Raw genomic sequence first — 16,649 nt, 5'->3', positions numbered from 1 at the left:
CTGTCATTATTGCCCCTTAAAGTGAACATCCGGTTGTCAAAATCATTTCCCCGGCCTGCTATGGTGCCCTACTGCTGGTTGCTGGTACGATTCCCCCATCGTCAGGGCTGCACATCCCGTTACGGGTGGAAAGTAAAGAAAAAATAAGTTTGAATTGTAAGCCTCGGTCGCGCGTTTAAAAATTCTGGGTCCTACCGCTGTGGCGTCTCTCGTATACGGCCACCGTGTTACCAGTGTGATGGTATAATATCGATCGATCGATGGACCCATCAGTCGATCACTCAGTCAATCCGGAAGCCTCTACTGCGGTCTTCGTCGTAGCCTCTGCATTGCTTTGGGGCGTGACTCAGCCAGCGAGTCACGTATACCGTCACGTCACGTCATATCAGTCAATCGGTAGATCAACCAATGGCGTAAAACCACATTAATCAATGCACCGATGACGCACGTCTCTCCAGTGTATATCCTACCCTGAGGTGACCGTCAACAAAGTCTGACGTGCACCCAAGCGGGCGCACGTCAGACTTCGTTGACGATCGCATATATTGAAAATCTATACGGTACAGCGCCTTAGCAACCGCGGTAGAACGCGATTGGCTGAAACCAGCCAACCAGCCAAGAAGGCACAGCCCTTTGCGACCGCTGTGAGAGTACGCCACGCCACCTAACGCATTTTACGCTAACCTAGCCTAACCTAACCTAAGTATAACCTAACCTTAACCTAAACTATCATGGGCGACACGCAAAGGCAATAATCATCACGGCGTGACATGACAAGGTTGCCGGCCGCATTTCATCCAATCGCGTTCAACCGCGGTTGCTAAGGCCTTCAAGATTCACAATATACGCCACCCCGCTACAACCCACCGACTCCGCGATCACGCGCGTCGTTGGCGTTGCTTCCCTGCGCAGCGACCGCCTTGCGTGTTTGCGCAGTGGCGGCTCGTCGTAACGATCCTATTCCGTTATCAGCCGCTGCTCCGTATGCATACGAACTGCTCGCCGTCATAACAATGACAATATACAACGTGCGGCGTCCCTCTCCTTTATGACGTCATTAGTCTATAATGCGCATGCGCTGCGCAATTCACTAGTTGCGGGCAGCGTTAGCCCACCGATGAACGCGTGAAGACCCGGAAGATAGGAGGATGCGAGCGCTCAACCATTGTAGTGCTTTGACCTTGTAGTGCCCAAAGTGTCATTTATATAACGCATTGATGGGCTTTTTGGTTCATAATTGCAGGCACACCTTAGACGGGACAAAGGAACTGTACTCTAAAAGACGTTTACACCCTTTGGGGCGTATCTTGCCCCCAAATAATAACCATCTTTCTTTGCATTTCCTTTCTTGAAAACTCTGCGTTCGATACTTCCCTGCCAAGAATGTTCTGAGACGCTTATGAGCACGTTGTTCGTAACCTAAAAGTACCGGGCGCGCAGCGTAATGGAAACCAAAAACACGCACGAAAGATTATCAATATGGTTGTAGAACAAAAATACCCTCCAAAGCGTGCGAGCTTCATTTAAAGCTAATGTAGCGCTTGCCTTGTGTCTGCTTCCTTTGTCCTACATTTATTGTAGCCTATAATAGCGTTTTTGAAACGCTGGAGTGAATTGTCAGTTCAGGATAGCCCAGAAAACCAATTACCAATTAATTACGACAGTGAATATATTTTTACTCAGATAACATTTTTTTTTACATCGAGCTGTGTTAAGCTATTTCCTTACCACGGGAAAAGTGGCCACCTTTTGAAGGTTTTAGTAACGCTTCTTTATTTATATTATAATGATTACAATACCATGCTGTATATCAATAGAAAGGTAAATGATTGTGCTTTCTAATGGTTTTAAACAAATGTTAGGGCATAATGTGTAATATTTTTGAAAAGCAATATTTCTTGAAAGATGGATAAGACATTGACATTATTGCGTTGATAACATAAAAAGAATAAATAAACAATACTTGTGAAATATACAAAATGTCCCCCCCCCCTCATCAATTGCCGGTAACACCTGGAAATTTCAACGTTCTAGGCCATAAGGAATATCTTCGCGATCAAACGATACGAACAGCGCGCTTTGTACCGCTTACTGCAGCGATATGATGATACCGCTGTCACAACTCGCCGCCGGTCGGGAAAGAAAAGCCACTCAGGAAACGAAATTTTAGTTCTTCGACAATAAACTAGATGGCACAGCCAGTCCGTAGGAGCGCCGGCATATAGTCTTAAATTTTCGCGCAGCGCGTATGCGACATAGATGACCCATGCTCTATGGGCGTGGTAAGGAAAGCTCCCAGAGGGTTAAGCTACGATCACTTTGTCTGCAAAGAAAATCCAAAAGCGCCCTCACCGCTTGTCAGCACGGAAAATGGTGAGCTTCCTTCGGACATGCGCGAACGACAGCACAATCAGCCTGTTTCTTCATTTCCCGCATGTGTTGTCCTTCTACTCGCGCTTCATTCTTTTAATTTTATTGCGATAGCAATTATATGGACCCTCCAAACGGATTTCCGCCGTCGGCGTCGCCGTGAGGTTCCGTGTAAAGTACAAGGGCGATAAAACCGTCACCGCGCGCCGTATGCTGTATGTGCGAGTGAAAGCGCGCGAGGGACGCGCGCTTTCACGGAGAGCGAACGCACGGCGGAGAGCAAACGCGGCGTATTCCGTCGTGCGAAAGGCCGTCGAGGGATGGGAGGGAGGCAGGGGAGGCGACGTTTAGCTGCGGCACCAAATACGTATCTTGCGGCCGGGCGAAAGGGGAACTGGCAACTCAATCTCCCACGCGAGAGGAGGAAAGCCGGAAGGCAGTGCAGGAGGGAGGGGCCGCGGCTTGTACTCTGTCACCAACTGCGTACTTGTACTTTGCGCGGCTGCGGGCTGTCGTGCGCACATTATCTTGAAAGCGATCTCCACACGGCTCCTACCTTTGCATGCGCTGTGCTTTCGCCGCTCTGTTTCCGTTGAAGCGATAGACCGAACGAACCTTCGCTCGCGGCCCGCCCGCGCTTGCTCACGCCAGCGTTTTGACAGTGGTTTTCTGCGGTCATCGAGTGTGATCTATTCATGTTTGCTTGTGCATGCTGACAACATACTTGTTAATTCTGTTAGTAAGCGAATGTGTCCAAGTTTATAAAGCCGATAAAACAGTATACTATCTTTACTACGTATAGCTCTCTACTAATTTGCTATTGCAATTGATGATTCGCCTTTCGGGCGAAACTGCGACTTCTTTTTATCCTCACATCTTCCCCTTCTTCCAGCGCAGGGTAGCAGGCCGGATATTGTGATTTGGTTAACTTATTCCTCCCTGTCCCCCCATTTCTCTGTTGGAACTACCAATGGCTTGTATGGCGTAATAACACGTCATACAAACCTCTGGCTTGGCGATATGACACACCGAACGTTAGACAAATAAAAAGAAAACTAGGACTACTTGATTTCTGAACCAAACAAGGCTGCTGCAGGAGCTGCGGCTGCTGAGTGTAATGAAAAATTGTGGAAGTAGTCACAAATAGGTTTGCAAGTAACAGTCGAATCCGGATATATCGAATCTGACGGGGATCACAAATAGTTCGATATATAGGTAACTCGATATATGAAATAAAAGCTTTATACAAACATTTCAAGGGGATTTTACTAGCGTTCGTTATGCACAATAATTCGTTATATATGGTTTCGATATATCCAGGTTCGACTGTATATCGCATTGAAATTGTAACATTTGGGCGCATCTCGACAAAGAGACGCGGAGTGGACTTCGCGCCCTGTAACTTTCAGCCTAGGCGGCGTAGAAACGCGAAACGCCACCACCACCGACCACAGGACATAAGCCTTTAGACGAACTAAGCTCTCGCGCGACAGGACGTGCGTCTCAAGACAGCCGGCGTTCAGCGACGAATGCTCCCCGCAATACGTGTCATGTAACTACGCATGACGTATATCTCAAATCAATTAATCAGAATGAACAAATTATCCGCGCCGAGCAAACGTCCGCATACGGGCTAAGCTCTCTCGTCTCTCAAAGCAATGCGCGGAATTACGGCGGCAGTGAGCGCGCGGTCGTCCGGCGAGACACCCGGAAGCTGAAGGAAGACGTATACGACGGCGTCGTCGTAGTTTTTGGTTGGCCCTGAAAACGGTTGAGTACAGCACGGGACGCGCCGCGCATGATGCGCCGTCGTAACGGACGTTGTAACGGTGTCGTAACGGTCGTGTATAACGGCGTCGTAAAGGAACGAATCACCGTTCGTCGCGTGGCCGTATATATATACTGCGTTGTTGCACACGCGCCAGGCACATGCCCTCGTCCTGACTCGTACAAACGAGCTGGAAATGTTCGTTTACTGCACCTTGCTTGCGTGTTGCCATGTGTACCGCCTTCCAATTTATTTTTCTATTTTTACAGTGTGTACAGCCGAACCCGGATATATCGAACCCACGTATATAACGAAATATTGTGTACATCGAACAGCCGTAAAATCCCCTTGAAAACTGTTGTATAAAAATTTTATTTTGTATATCGAATTACCTATATATCGAACTTTTTTGTTATGCCCTTCAGATTCGATATATCTGGGTTCGACAGTATACAGTAGACTCCCGGCCGTGAAGGCCAACTCGAAGGATCCATGAAAATTTGTTCGTCTTACCAGAAGTTTGTCTTGAAAGAAGTGGCCCATAAAACACAGTTTGCTGCGTGCAATACTAAACTACATCCGCTATCTAAACCAATAAATTACAATTTAAGACCAAAATGTAGATGTACAAGGGGGACATTTATTAAATTTGCATAATGGAAATTGCGTTGCTTTATGCACTCTTAAGCCACGGAGTAGTTTCTACTTGTCAGTGTTGTGAAAATCTGTGCGCCATCACAAAAGCGGACATTTCACTAGCTTTGCTTAAGAAATGAAAACCCTTATTGCTGAAAAAAAAATGTGCGCCAATCCGTTAATGGCATTGTCAGCTGCATCGTGCGTCAATAACACCGGTGCATCTAATGGTTCCTGGGCAGTGTGGTCATCATCATTATCAGACTGCAAAACAACCTTGAGGACCTCCTATGACTTGTCTCTGACACCATAGAGACAGCCGATACATGTCCCCACGTGATCGCCGACGTTGCCACAGCTGTTGATAAGTCCACAGAAACACCATTTGCTTCCTTGGGTTATCTAGCGCTAGTCACCTCCTAAATATCTTTACTACCACACTCGTCTTCAACTGCGCAACAGGCCACCAGAAATCCCCAAAAAGTTAGGCTTAACCTACTTAGCGGATCGTGTTAATTAAGTGGGTTTTTTCTATAGCTCTGCAAATAAAAAGTTTTCGCACACACAATGGGTATATACAAAACTAACCAAATATTCACACATTGTCCCTCATATCCTAATATTCGGCTTAACCGGATTCGTCTAAACGGAAGTGTACTGTATAGCCTAAATTTTATCTGCAACAATATCTTAGCTTAGAACAAAAGTGCGACTTTTCTAGAAGTGTATAGCTAGACAGATATTCTAGACTGAATCAGTGTTTGCCTTTTTCTGTTCCTTTAATAATGCTTTCATTCGAAATATTTTGTTTCACAGAAAGTAAATTAATAAATAACTCAATCCAGTAACTCTTTTATAGCACTTTTACAGCGAGCAGTCTGCGCGCTGAGCACCAGAGGCCGCCATATATACACGCGGCCATTGAAGGCCTTTTGATTCGGGAGCAAGCCGGCCGCTCCAATAGCGTTCCGCCGAGAGACCGGGGGATCGTTTAATACTACGGTACGGTTTATTTAAAATGTGTAAGAGCAGAAGGAAGACGAGCTCGATCGTCAACTGCAAGAACTACGCCACGTACTTGAATGTATATAGCACGAGACTGCGTGTGAGCTTCTTCAGCCTCAGCTGCACAAATAAGGCCAGTTTTTACGACCGTTTGTCATGCACACGTTTTGAAGGCGTGCACACGAAGCTCAACCACCAGCGAAAAACTATAGCCAGTTGGTGGCAATGACCGTCAACCGAATGCCGGTAATGACTTGCAGACAAACAGCGCCTGCAGGACCAACAAAGCGTTACTGCCACTGCGCCTGGCACGATATAGCACAGAATGTCGAACTTAGGCATGCAAAGTCAGCGCTACGTCCTTTCTACACAAGCGCGACTGACTTTCTCGGGCAACTTCACTTTCCACAGCAGTGAAGTCAAATTTTGAGATAATAGGCGGGGTGCACAACGACTTTTGTTTCAGCGCCGTGAATCAAACAGCAGACGAATGATCGCTCAGCCATTTGCAACATTTTCATCCACGCATAACACGACTGCATTTTCACCTGCGCTGTAAATAATTAGAAAAACTTTTCCCAAACTGAGTTATTTGATCAGCGCTGGCGTTGAGAATGACGCGATCGGAACCAACAACTGTGGTCGGAGCAGGTCGCAAACAGAGATCTTTTGCATGCGCGCACACACCTATTACAGAACGAAGCTGCTGCAGAAAGATATTCACAGTGGCCTGCTCCCAGCAGCAATGTTTACGGCGGCCTGAAGCCGCTGCGAACATTGTAAACAAGCGAACGCGCACTGATCGGAAGGTGCTCAATGGCGGGCGCTGTCACGTGAACAAATATGGCGGCGCCCATGGGTATGGTGCTGCAAGAGATCTATACGCTGGAGTGAAGCTTCAGTTGTGGATAGTTCAGAAAACCCGTTACTAGTTAGGTAATTAGAATATTAATTATAGCTGAAATAACCTTTCATACTTTTCCTGGCGCGAATGTAATCTTCATGAATAAGAAATAATGGTGAACAAGTTGTTTAAAACTTTTCTTGATGCGGGGGTGGTGTTTGGGCTTTGTGGAGTCAAACTTCTTTGAACTTGTAGCGAACCGACGTCGCACGAACAGGTTCACCCATTCTGCATCTCAACAGCTAAAGGGTGGCTGCTTGGGCTGGTTGGTGAAACATTCGTTAGACAAGCAAAAACCCTTTTCTTATACGCAAAACATGGAAGGAAGAAATCGACAGGACAGGCCGCTCTGTCCTGTCGCCTTCTTCCTTCGTATACCTGCGTTTCGCGCGATAAAAACGATTTTTTCCTTGTATAAAGAATCATAACAGCTGTTCGCAAAACGTTCACGTAATTGGGTGCACGTTAAAGAACCTCAAATGGTGAAAATAATTTCGGAGTCGCCCATTACAGCGTGCCTCATAATCAGATCATGGTTTTGGCACGTAAAACCTCACGTTTTTTTTTGTTTATATATATATATATATATATATATATATATATATATATATATATAGGCTGTCCCAGCTATTACGCAGCACGATTTAAAAAAAAAGAGGAACGGCGTTAGGCGAAGCAAACCTAGTGCATATTGTTACCAGTGCAGTGGAGTAGCCGGCAGTAATTTTTTTCGTTGCCGAGATTTAATTAGCTAATTGTAATTAATTATCTAACTCAAGAAGTGCTGCCCTAATTATCAAAGTGTCAATGAGAAAATTGTAGAGCAACATGAAAAACTATCGCTACAGCTTTCTGTTGCTCAGTACGTGCTACATAAATGTGTTTTTCCTAGTGTGGAAGGAGCCCGCGAATACACGATGAATTGCCGCGCGACTGGTCGCTCGAGGACTTTGCGTGTATTCGCGGGCTGCTCTCACGCTCGGAAAAACACTTTTATGTAGCACGTACTGAGCAACAAAAAGCTGTATCGGGAGTTTTTCAGGTTGCTATACAATTTTCTCATTGACACTTTCATAATTATAGGACATTACTTCTCGAGTTAGATAATTATTTACAATTAGGTAATTAAATCTCAGTAAAGAAAAAATTACGGGCGGCTACTCCACTGCACTGGAAACAATACGCACTAGGTTTGCTTCGCGTAACGCCGTTCCCCCCCCCCCCCCTTTTTTTTTTTATATCGTGCTGCGTGCTAGCTGGGACACCCTGTATATAAACTTGGGACACGAACGCAGAAGCGCGACCGAAATTTTCGTCCGCGATATGGTAGAGTTGGAAGCGCAGCTGGTGTCCTGCTTAGCTCACGCTGCCAACCCCTTTGTTATCGTACAAAAAAAAAAAAAAAGAAAGGTGGCGTTCAGGAAAAATCACGGGAGGGAAACTTCGCTATGTCTATTTTACCCACGAAACGAAATTAGAACTGTATCGCGGCCTCTGGGCGCAGGCTTTCCCGTTCGTATAACGTCGCACTCAGCAGACTGAAAGTATGATTACGCAGCGCCACTGTAACTTGAATTATGTATTTTGATGAATGAATGGGTGAATATAAATTAATGAATCTATCTATCTATCTATCTATCTATCTATCTATCTATCTATCTATCTATCTATCTATCTATCTATCTATCTATCTATCTATCTATCTATCTTTATTACTTTCTTTATTTCCGCCGCATTCGGACACGACACATCGAGAGCAACAACACTGACAGTTACAATCGATGCCGCCAAGAACGGATGCAGTACAAGCTCCGTATCGCGGCTCAAGCAAAAATATATGTGACACCAATATGAGCTGCACCGCGCAACATTTCACCAATAAAAAGAAGCCCATCGCCAGGCGCAGTTGCTTGTCGGCACAGACTCGCATCTGGTGCACCCGAAGCAAGAGCTATAACACATCCACTATATTGCGCGGCGTTCGTTCCCAGCTGCGTATTGATTACCTCGACTTACTTTTATCGCGAGGATCAGGCCATGCGGGAGTCTCAGTATTTCGGCCGCTGCATCATCATTAATATTGCTATAATTATTATTTTATTTGTTCTACTGTATATGACATCTGCCTACTGCGCGCCCCCGTTTTTCCACTTACAGTCGCGCTCATTGTGAGTATACCAACACGGTGTAGCCCGTGGTGTACAAGAGGCTCCGAGAATGCTAGGCGGTGCCGACGCGCCAAAAATTGGTGAACTAAATGCCAGTAATTAGAACCGTGTGTTCGATTCACCAATTTTTGGTACACTGTTTTATTAATGGTGTTCCACACAAGTTCAACTAACTAAGTGTAACATGTTTTCAAAAATGTTTGCAAGTGTCATTGAGCGTCGCCTGTTCCTTTAGTGGAGGTTATTGCCATTATACATAGTAACATTCTTACCGCCGCATAAGTTACACTAAGTGGAACATCTTAATCTAGCTCCTCGGAGGTTCCCCTAATTAGGTGTAACATCAGTGCACACATTTTCCTCATATGTGGTAACGTTCCACTGGAACATCTTTGTAGATATGAGTTAATGTTACACCTAATTATGTAAGTGGAACCTTAGCTATGTGGAGCGAGATAACCAGTGTACGAAAAATTGGTGAAGTAAAACACGGCTCCAAATACTCGTATTTAGTACACAATTTTTTTTTTCGTAAGAGGCACATCTCAATCTAATTTCGCGTAGGTTATACCAATTAATTAATCAAATTATGGGGTTTTACGTGACAAAACCGCGATCTGATAATGAGGCACGCCGTAGTGGGGGACTCCGGATTAATTTGGACCACCTGGGGTTCTCTAACGTGCACCTAAATCTAAGTACACGGCTGTAATCGCATTTCGCCCCCGTCAGGTTCCGCTAATTAAGTGTAACATTATTTGCAAAGATGCACCACTTTGTGAAATTTACGTGGAACGAGATTTAAAAATTCAGTGGCGATTCAGCGGTAAATGCGAGAGAAATCAGTACGGTCGCGCCTCCTCGAGGTCCCGGGTCCATGATTTAAACAGCGTTCACCGCATTGCAAAGTGTTCGCTGTTCAGGAGCTCACTCGACAGCCGTCCTGCCTCTTCGAGGGCCAAAGTATACAACTGACGGTGGCCCGGACCAGAGCACCGTCAGTTGCACTACACCACGTGTTCGGCTTCTTCACGAACACTTTTGTTACACACTTTCAAACACGGGGAAGGCGGTAAATGGAAGTTCAAGACGATGAGCAAAACTAGAACAAGGTGAAAGCAGGAGACAACCTTTCGACAAGTGGACTTGTCTTTTTTTCAAGGCGACATACGCTCTCCTCGGCACTTTATGTACGGAGAGAGGGTGAGGAAGAAACGATCGAGGGTGTGTTAGCGGCGAGGGTGTAGAATCGATGATCATCGACGCAGATACCCCCTCCCCCGTCGCCCAGGCCCCTTCCACGAAAAGTGGCACCTACAATGACATGTCAACCGGCTGACACACGTCGCTACCTCACATTCCTCCTCCGACTTTGAGCAGCACCTCTTTCTCTTCAATTCTGTCACCCTCGCCGCTAACACACCCTCGATCGTTCCCTCGCCCACCCTCCTTACCCTTTCTCCCCTTAAGAAGAACCGTACCTATATATACAGTGCCGAGGAGAGCATATGTCGCCTTGAAAAAAAAATAATAATAAAAAAATCCACTTGGGGAAACGTTGGCTGCTGCTTTCACCTTGTTCTCGCGTTGCTCGCCGTTTTGTGACACTTTGACACTCTTAATGCGAACGCATTACAAGTGTACGGCGGTGCCGGCGTGCAGCCTCGGAGTCCCTTGCAAGCACCGCAGGCAACGTGTTGCGGCTCATTGAGCGCGGTACAGCACACGTGTTGATGAGCAACACGCTCCCCCTCCCCCTTCATCGTCTTCCTCCTCGCCATATTTCGCCCTCCGTCGAAAAACACACACACAGCCAATGCGGCAATCTCGATACGAGCCAAACCCACCGCCGACGCCACCGCTTCGAGGCGCGCCTAATCACTGGGTGTCGAATGCCACGCTCGTGAGGTGAATAAATCGAGGCCACATGTGCGCGCTTTTGCATGCTAATTTTACGCGCAGTGTTTTCGGTTTCGGCGGCGCGCTGTTACTTTAACGACAACCAAGTGCCGAGGAAGGCGATTGTAAGTCAGAGCGGAGTTGAGACAGTTTGCGCGGTGAGTACACACGATCAACTTACGAAGTGAATTCGATAAGGCAAGAATACGTCGGGGATTAGAGCTGTTGCGGCTCGTGTAAAGATAAAACAGTGATCGTACGCTCTTGGAGCTCTTTTTAGTTGTGGTTGTTATTGTCGTTGATGATGTTGATGTTATCTGCAAGCATTCTGGTAGTGGTACGGGCTATCCAAAGACGAAACGGGTGGGTGACGTACGAGTCGCATGTTCTATATTCTATACTCTATTTACATTCTAGTTATTCTGGTCGACATTTCAGTTGCCTTCGTTTTGTAGATTATTCGAGCGTAATTTTCTTTCCCCTCATTCAGTTCTTGTTAAAAATTTCGGCTATCCGTGGATGACTGTTTTCATCTCAGACTACGAAGAATGTGATCTATCTTCTGTGATTTTTTTGTTAAGTTATATATATACTACGCGTTTGGTAAGCAAACTGCTAAATAGTTCAAAGGTTTCACTTTACCTATCATCGTGCTTCATTTATTTATCAATTTAACGTTGTGATGTTAAATACTGAGACATACTGTAACTTACAGCAAAAGCTATGCAGAACTTATGATTCCCACGGTATTTGAGAGGTTTCAGCGCGGAAATGTGTCAAGTTATATGCTTTCTTGCATGGCCTCCGCGACTGAAAGATGCTTCAGTGTGCAATGTGATCCCGAAAGCAACGTTTGCTTGCCCCCCCCCCCCCCCTTTTTTTTTTTTTTTTTTTGAGGGTTTGTGTGTGTCACGGTTACGGAACGCTCCGGGGGTTGAGTTCGGCACGATGCGACGAGAGCAATTCAGTGGAGAAATAAGAAGAAAAGTTGGGCTTCAAAACGGGAGCCAATCCCGTTTATCGTGAACTTACAATCGTTGCACTGACTATAAAACACAATATATATATACATATATCTTGGCGTTTCGGTATTATATACGAAAACCCTATTCACGACGCCGGGCCATCAATCAGCAATGAAACAGCTTAAATACCTAAGAAGCGGTGAAGTGATCACGCCTAATTGGCACGCCGATAACCATCCGTTCCGTTACGGTTGTCGACACTTAATCGTTTTCACGATGAGCAATTCTAAGTGTTAGCGCTAATAAATATGACATTTGTACTATTGTAGAGATGGATTACGTGTGACATGAGTGAGTGAAATAACTGTATGGCCGGACAGCCATACAAAAAAAAAAAAAAAAAGATTGTCACTGCATCCATTCTTTAGAGATGATTGGCGACTTTAATGCTATTAGCAATCTATCTTACGGTTGGCGGGTAATTGTTGAGATGTTTTATATAATGGTTATTATGAAAGGCGCAACGTACGCAGTGGCAAATACACCTGTGAACCAAGTTGGCGCCAAAGAGGTTCATTGAAAAGCGGCACATAAACAATAGCGCGTGCCTATTGAAGCAAGTTGGCGTGAAAGAGGGTCATTAAACAATGGTACCTAGTTTCATTATTACGAAATGCGGCACGTAGCCAGTCAAACACACCGAGTCTTGGCATCAAATAGATGTCTTGGAAGAGCGGCAGGTATCCACAGTTACGTAGCCAGCGATCCAAGTTGATCCGACGGTTGCGTTTGAACGGCCGGTTCCCCCAGCAAAGCAGCCTGGTGCTCTACCCATTTACCCATGGACCCAAGTTGACGGGGAAGAGGGTTAGGCGCGGACATAGAGGCATACGGCAGAATGAGTGAAGTTCCCATAGCATGTTAATACCATTAAAAAAGTCTTCGCAGATGCATGCCCTACAAAAGTCCCATCTGTTTCGCCACTGCCTGAAATCTACCCAAGACTTCGCAAACGCTTCACAATATATACGGGTGCGAGTCCTTTCAGACGCTCCACCAAATCCGAGCTCATACGTCATCTCACAAGTCGTTTTCAGCACTGTGGAAGCTGCGGGACTCCTCAGCCAATAGGAAGTTCGAATGCCCCTCGTGATTTATTTATTTTATCATCTATTTTTATTTATTCATACTGGAGGCCAAGATACTGGCCCGTGCAGAAGGGGCAATGCAGTGACAAGCTAACGACGATGCGAGAAAAACAGAAAAATATAAACAGTGCATGAAAAGGATGCAGCCTATAGCCCCGTTACAAAGCAATCTAAATGCTCGCCTTAGTACAGTGCCAACAACAAAAAGAACCGTAGAGTTGAAATTACATGTGGATGAAAAACGCTGTGCCAAAACACAATCGGGCACTAAACATAACAAAATGCAGGAAATCTCACATAAAAACGAGAAAATAGTTACAAATACTGCTTAATGTTGCGCTAATTTTATGGGACAAATAGTCCTCCAACTCTTTTGTGAAGTTCCTCGATTGTAGTACATCAACAGGGAGGGAATTCCATTCGTTTATAGTACGCGGATAAAAAACTATTCATGTGAGATGTTGTTTCAGCAAATATTGGCGTAAGGGAAAAGTTGTGTGCATGTCTTGTTGTTCGTGCATTAAGCCATCGATGAACAATGTGTTCATCCGCGTCGCGTCGTCTTCTCAGCGGCTGTTGATATACGACGCGCATGCGCAAACGTCCTCACGTGTCTCGTATCGCCGTAACGTATCGCTCTAAGCCAAAACAACGTCTCTAAACCTGCCATTAATCGGATAATTGCGCCCGGAAGTGTATTCCGCTGCGCAAGGCCTGTGCACGCCTCGTGCCTTCGGCAGCGCTGCAAACGACTTGTGAGATGAAGTGTACCTATAGTAAGGCTGCGTCGGTGGCTATTCTCTGAATGAGGTTCGATACGGATCACGACCTTCACCGCCGCCGCTGCATGCAGGAAAGCGACAGAAACTTCTGTAAGTAAAAACACCGATCGGCATCGCCACTGAAGGTCGAGCTTCGGCCCCGGCAGCCATCGGCAACAGTGCGCGTTCCAACCACTGCGCTACCGCGAAGCATTCGCACTGGGCAATTAATATGTGCGGGGAGTTGCAAGTGTATATGAGTAGCGTTGTTTGTACGGGTTTTCCTGCGGAGGCAACAACGGGCAATACCACAGCGTATACGAGAACGATGACTGTGTGCATCGATCGCGAAGGGCGTTAATTTTTTTTTTTTTTTTTTTTTTTTTAGAAGACGGCGGCGTCCGCTGTGAAAGGCTGCTGCAGTCGATCCAATTAATGAGCTGAGAGAGAGAGAAATTGACTTTATTGACATTAATCCGGCATGTAGGGGTGGATCAGGCCACGTAGGGCTCAAAGATGGAAGGAACGGAAGCAGACTGTGTCAGTACTCCCCAGATATATCGCTTTGACATTGAAAAGCATAGGATATTGTGATATGAGGGAAGGTCGCGTCGACACACACACACACACACACACAGTATATATATATATATATATATATATATATATATATATATATATATATATAACTATCATACTATGAATGTATCAGCCATAGTTTCCTACAAGATTACTATAGGAAGAACTCTGGCTCTAGCGTTTATGGGACCTCCAAGCATGACAATGATGATTAGGCATGGATTTGCCTAAACGTCGTCCTTCTGGTTTCAGACTGATCTGTGACTTCGCAAATTGATAATGCGCGATAAAATTCGGATTATGCATGTGCGCGGAGTCGTGTTGCCTTCCGAGTTTGTAAAGATAGGACTGCTTCGAAATTTCAATAAAGGCAGACAAAACCTAGGAAGTAAGGACACAAAAACGTCTGAAGCCAGAAGCACTAAAATATAAAAATTAAACAACGCTACTCGTACTACTAGTAAGGATGCAATGGCGAGTGTGGCATCGTCCAAAGCCCTCCCCCTTCTCCTCCTATTTTCGTTTTTGTTTGCAATAGCAAGTTATACATAGCCTTTGCGCTAGTCTGTAAACCCTCTTGTCTGAAGCCTATAGTGTGTCATATGTGCCTCCGAGATGAGTCATAAGGAAACATTTTACTGGCGATAGTAAGATTATACTCGGTGTTTGCACTAGTTCGTGCCAACATGTATCAAGCCTCTTGTATGCCATACGTCTAATCCCGAAAAAAAAAATTGGTGGAAGGAGACGCAAAGGAGCGCACCGAAGTCTCGGAGACAACAGCCGTCATTCGGCCGAGTGCATTCTACGTAGATGACGCCACAATTCCCCACCTTGGCAAATACATATAGCGGCAAGGCCAGGGCGCGATGTATCTGCCCCTTGCTATAGCGCGAGTTCATCAATGCGCGCACCTGAAGCGACGATTGGTTAGCAAGATCGCGTACGCGAAATAGACATGAATTTGCTATTAGAATACCTTTCAGTCGCAGTTTTATGCGAACATCATTTTTTTTTTCGCCTCCCAAACCCACACCGCCTTTTGCATTTCAATCGACGCGCGCACGTCGCAATTCAGCGGGCCACGTATGAATCGCTCTAAAAAAAAATCGCATTGCGACGCCTGCGCGACTGCACCGATATTTTTTTCGCTCCAGTACGCAGCATGTGAACCAGCCTTAACGCGGACAACCCTAGCAGCTGCAGGGGATGCAGCGACAGTTTTCTTACTGGTTTACGTAATCCCGATGCCCTCGCACTGCCACCATTCAAAAACTCTGTGCTGGAAGCGCGCGCCGGAGTGTGTGTGTGTATACATACGATACAGAGGAAAGAGCGGGACGGTTGTAAAGCTGTCGGTTCGCGCCACGAGCGTACGGGGACGACGGCGTGAGCAACATAAGAGAAACAAAACGAAAGTACTTTACGGTTGCCGAGGCATCTCGCCACGCTGCTGATATCCACAACAATCGTCGTCGACGGCAGGGCGTGACAGGCTCGTGCACGGAGTTCGTCGCCAGGTTCCTCTTTACGATGATCCAAGGTTCGCCCCGCGACGGGATGGCTCCCGGCCGGCTGTAGCGGTAACTCAGACGCGGAACCATGATAAGGCAAAACTGGCTGAGGCCAGGAAACGCGAAGAAACCATAAAAAGAAGAAGAAGAAAAAATTAGGCGGTGCTGGCTGCTTGTTGAGGAGCGGGCAGGAAATGCGACAGGAAATGTCGAACGAGAACCGGACGAGAGGGTGGTTGTTCATTACCTTGAAGTAAGTTTGTCGTCAACAGTGTTTGTGGGACAGTAATTGCCGGCGAAAGTGTGTGAAGACGGGAGCAAAAGCCAAAATGAAAACGTCACACTATACGCACCCTGTTACTCTTTCAGTTCTGGCTCTGACGGGTATTTTGTTGACGTTGGCGTTGTTGATAAGCGTGGCTCGAACTTTGAAAAGGTTATATTCGATTTTCCTACGTCAATCGAATACATGCGCAAGTTCCCGCCATCGGCGCTGATGTCATATGTCTCGTATAGACACTGGACATGTCGCCCTGTCATTCTGCGGAAACCCAACCAAAGATTATCGTGATAATGGAACGGCTTAATGACGTAAAATGGACCTTTAGAATGGTTTCAGTGGACTCGCTTAAAAGAACCACTGTGTTCAAAATCAAGTCTGTGTTTCTGAACGTGATTCTGGACATTGCCAAATTACGCCATATTGCCAAATTCGCTATCTCGTCAGCTCTGATTGGCCCAGAAGGCTCCCACAATCTCTCTAATTGGCTCTAAACACCGTGATTTCAAAATTTGATAATATAGCGAAATCTTACGATGTCCAGAATGGCACCCCAGGATGATATATATATATATATATATATATATATATATATATATATACAGGGTTTTGTGCAGCTGCTAATTCCCGGTGTTTTTCTCCAAATTCTCTC

General features: G+C 45.8%; 2 protein-coding genes across 3 annotated transcripts in view; one reads left to right on the top strand and one right to left on the bottom strand.

Moving 5' to 3' along the window:
- Positions 1–15,842, bottom strand: part of LOC119452898 (deoxycytidylate deaminase) — a 117,862-nt gene extending 102,020 nt beyond the window's left edge. The window contains exon 1 of one of the 2 annotated variants that reach the window (XM_049667371.1): positions 15,626–15,842. In XM_049667371.1, the coding sequence (XP_049523328.1) occupies positions 15,626–15,807 (182 nt within the window). In that variant the 5' untranslated portion in view covers positions 15,808–15,842. The remainder of the gene's footprint in view (positions 1–15,625) is intronic. The other variant, XM_049667372.1, reaches the window with a different exon arrangement.
- The window catches only part of LOC119452896 (ornithine decarboxylase), a 41,564-nt gene that overhangs the window by 7,139 nt on the left and 17,776 nt on the right, over positions 1–16,649 (top strand). The gene's annotated exons all lie outside the window — the stretch shown is intronic.

Source organism: Dermacentor silvarum, chromosome 5, assembly GCF_013339745.2.
Source record: "Dermacentor silvarum isolate Dsil-2018 chromosome 5, BIME_Dsil_1.4, whole genome shotgun sequence".
Lineage (NCBI taxonomy): Eukaryota > Metazoa > Arthropoda > Arachnida > Ixodida > Ixodidae > Dermacentor > Dermacentor silvarum.
Note: the sequence above shows the minus strand (reverse complement) of the source record. Positions and strands in the feature narration are given on the sequence as shown.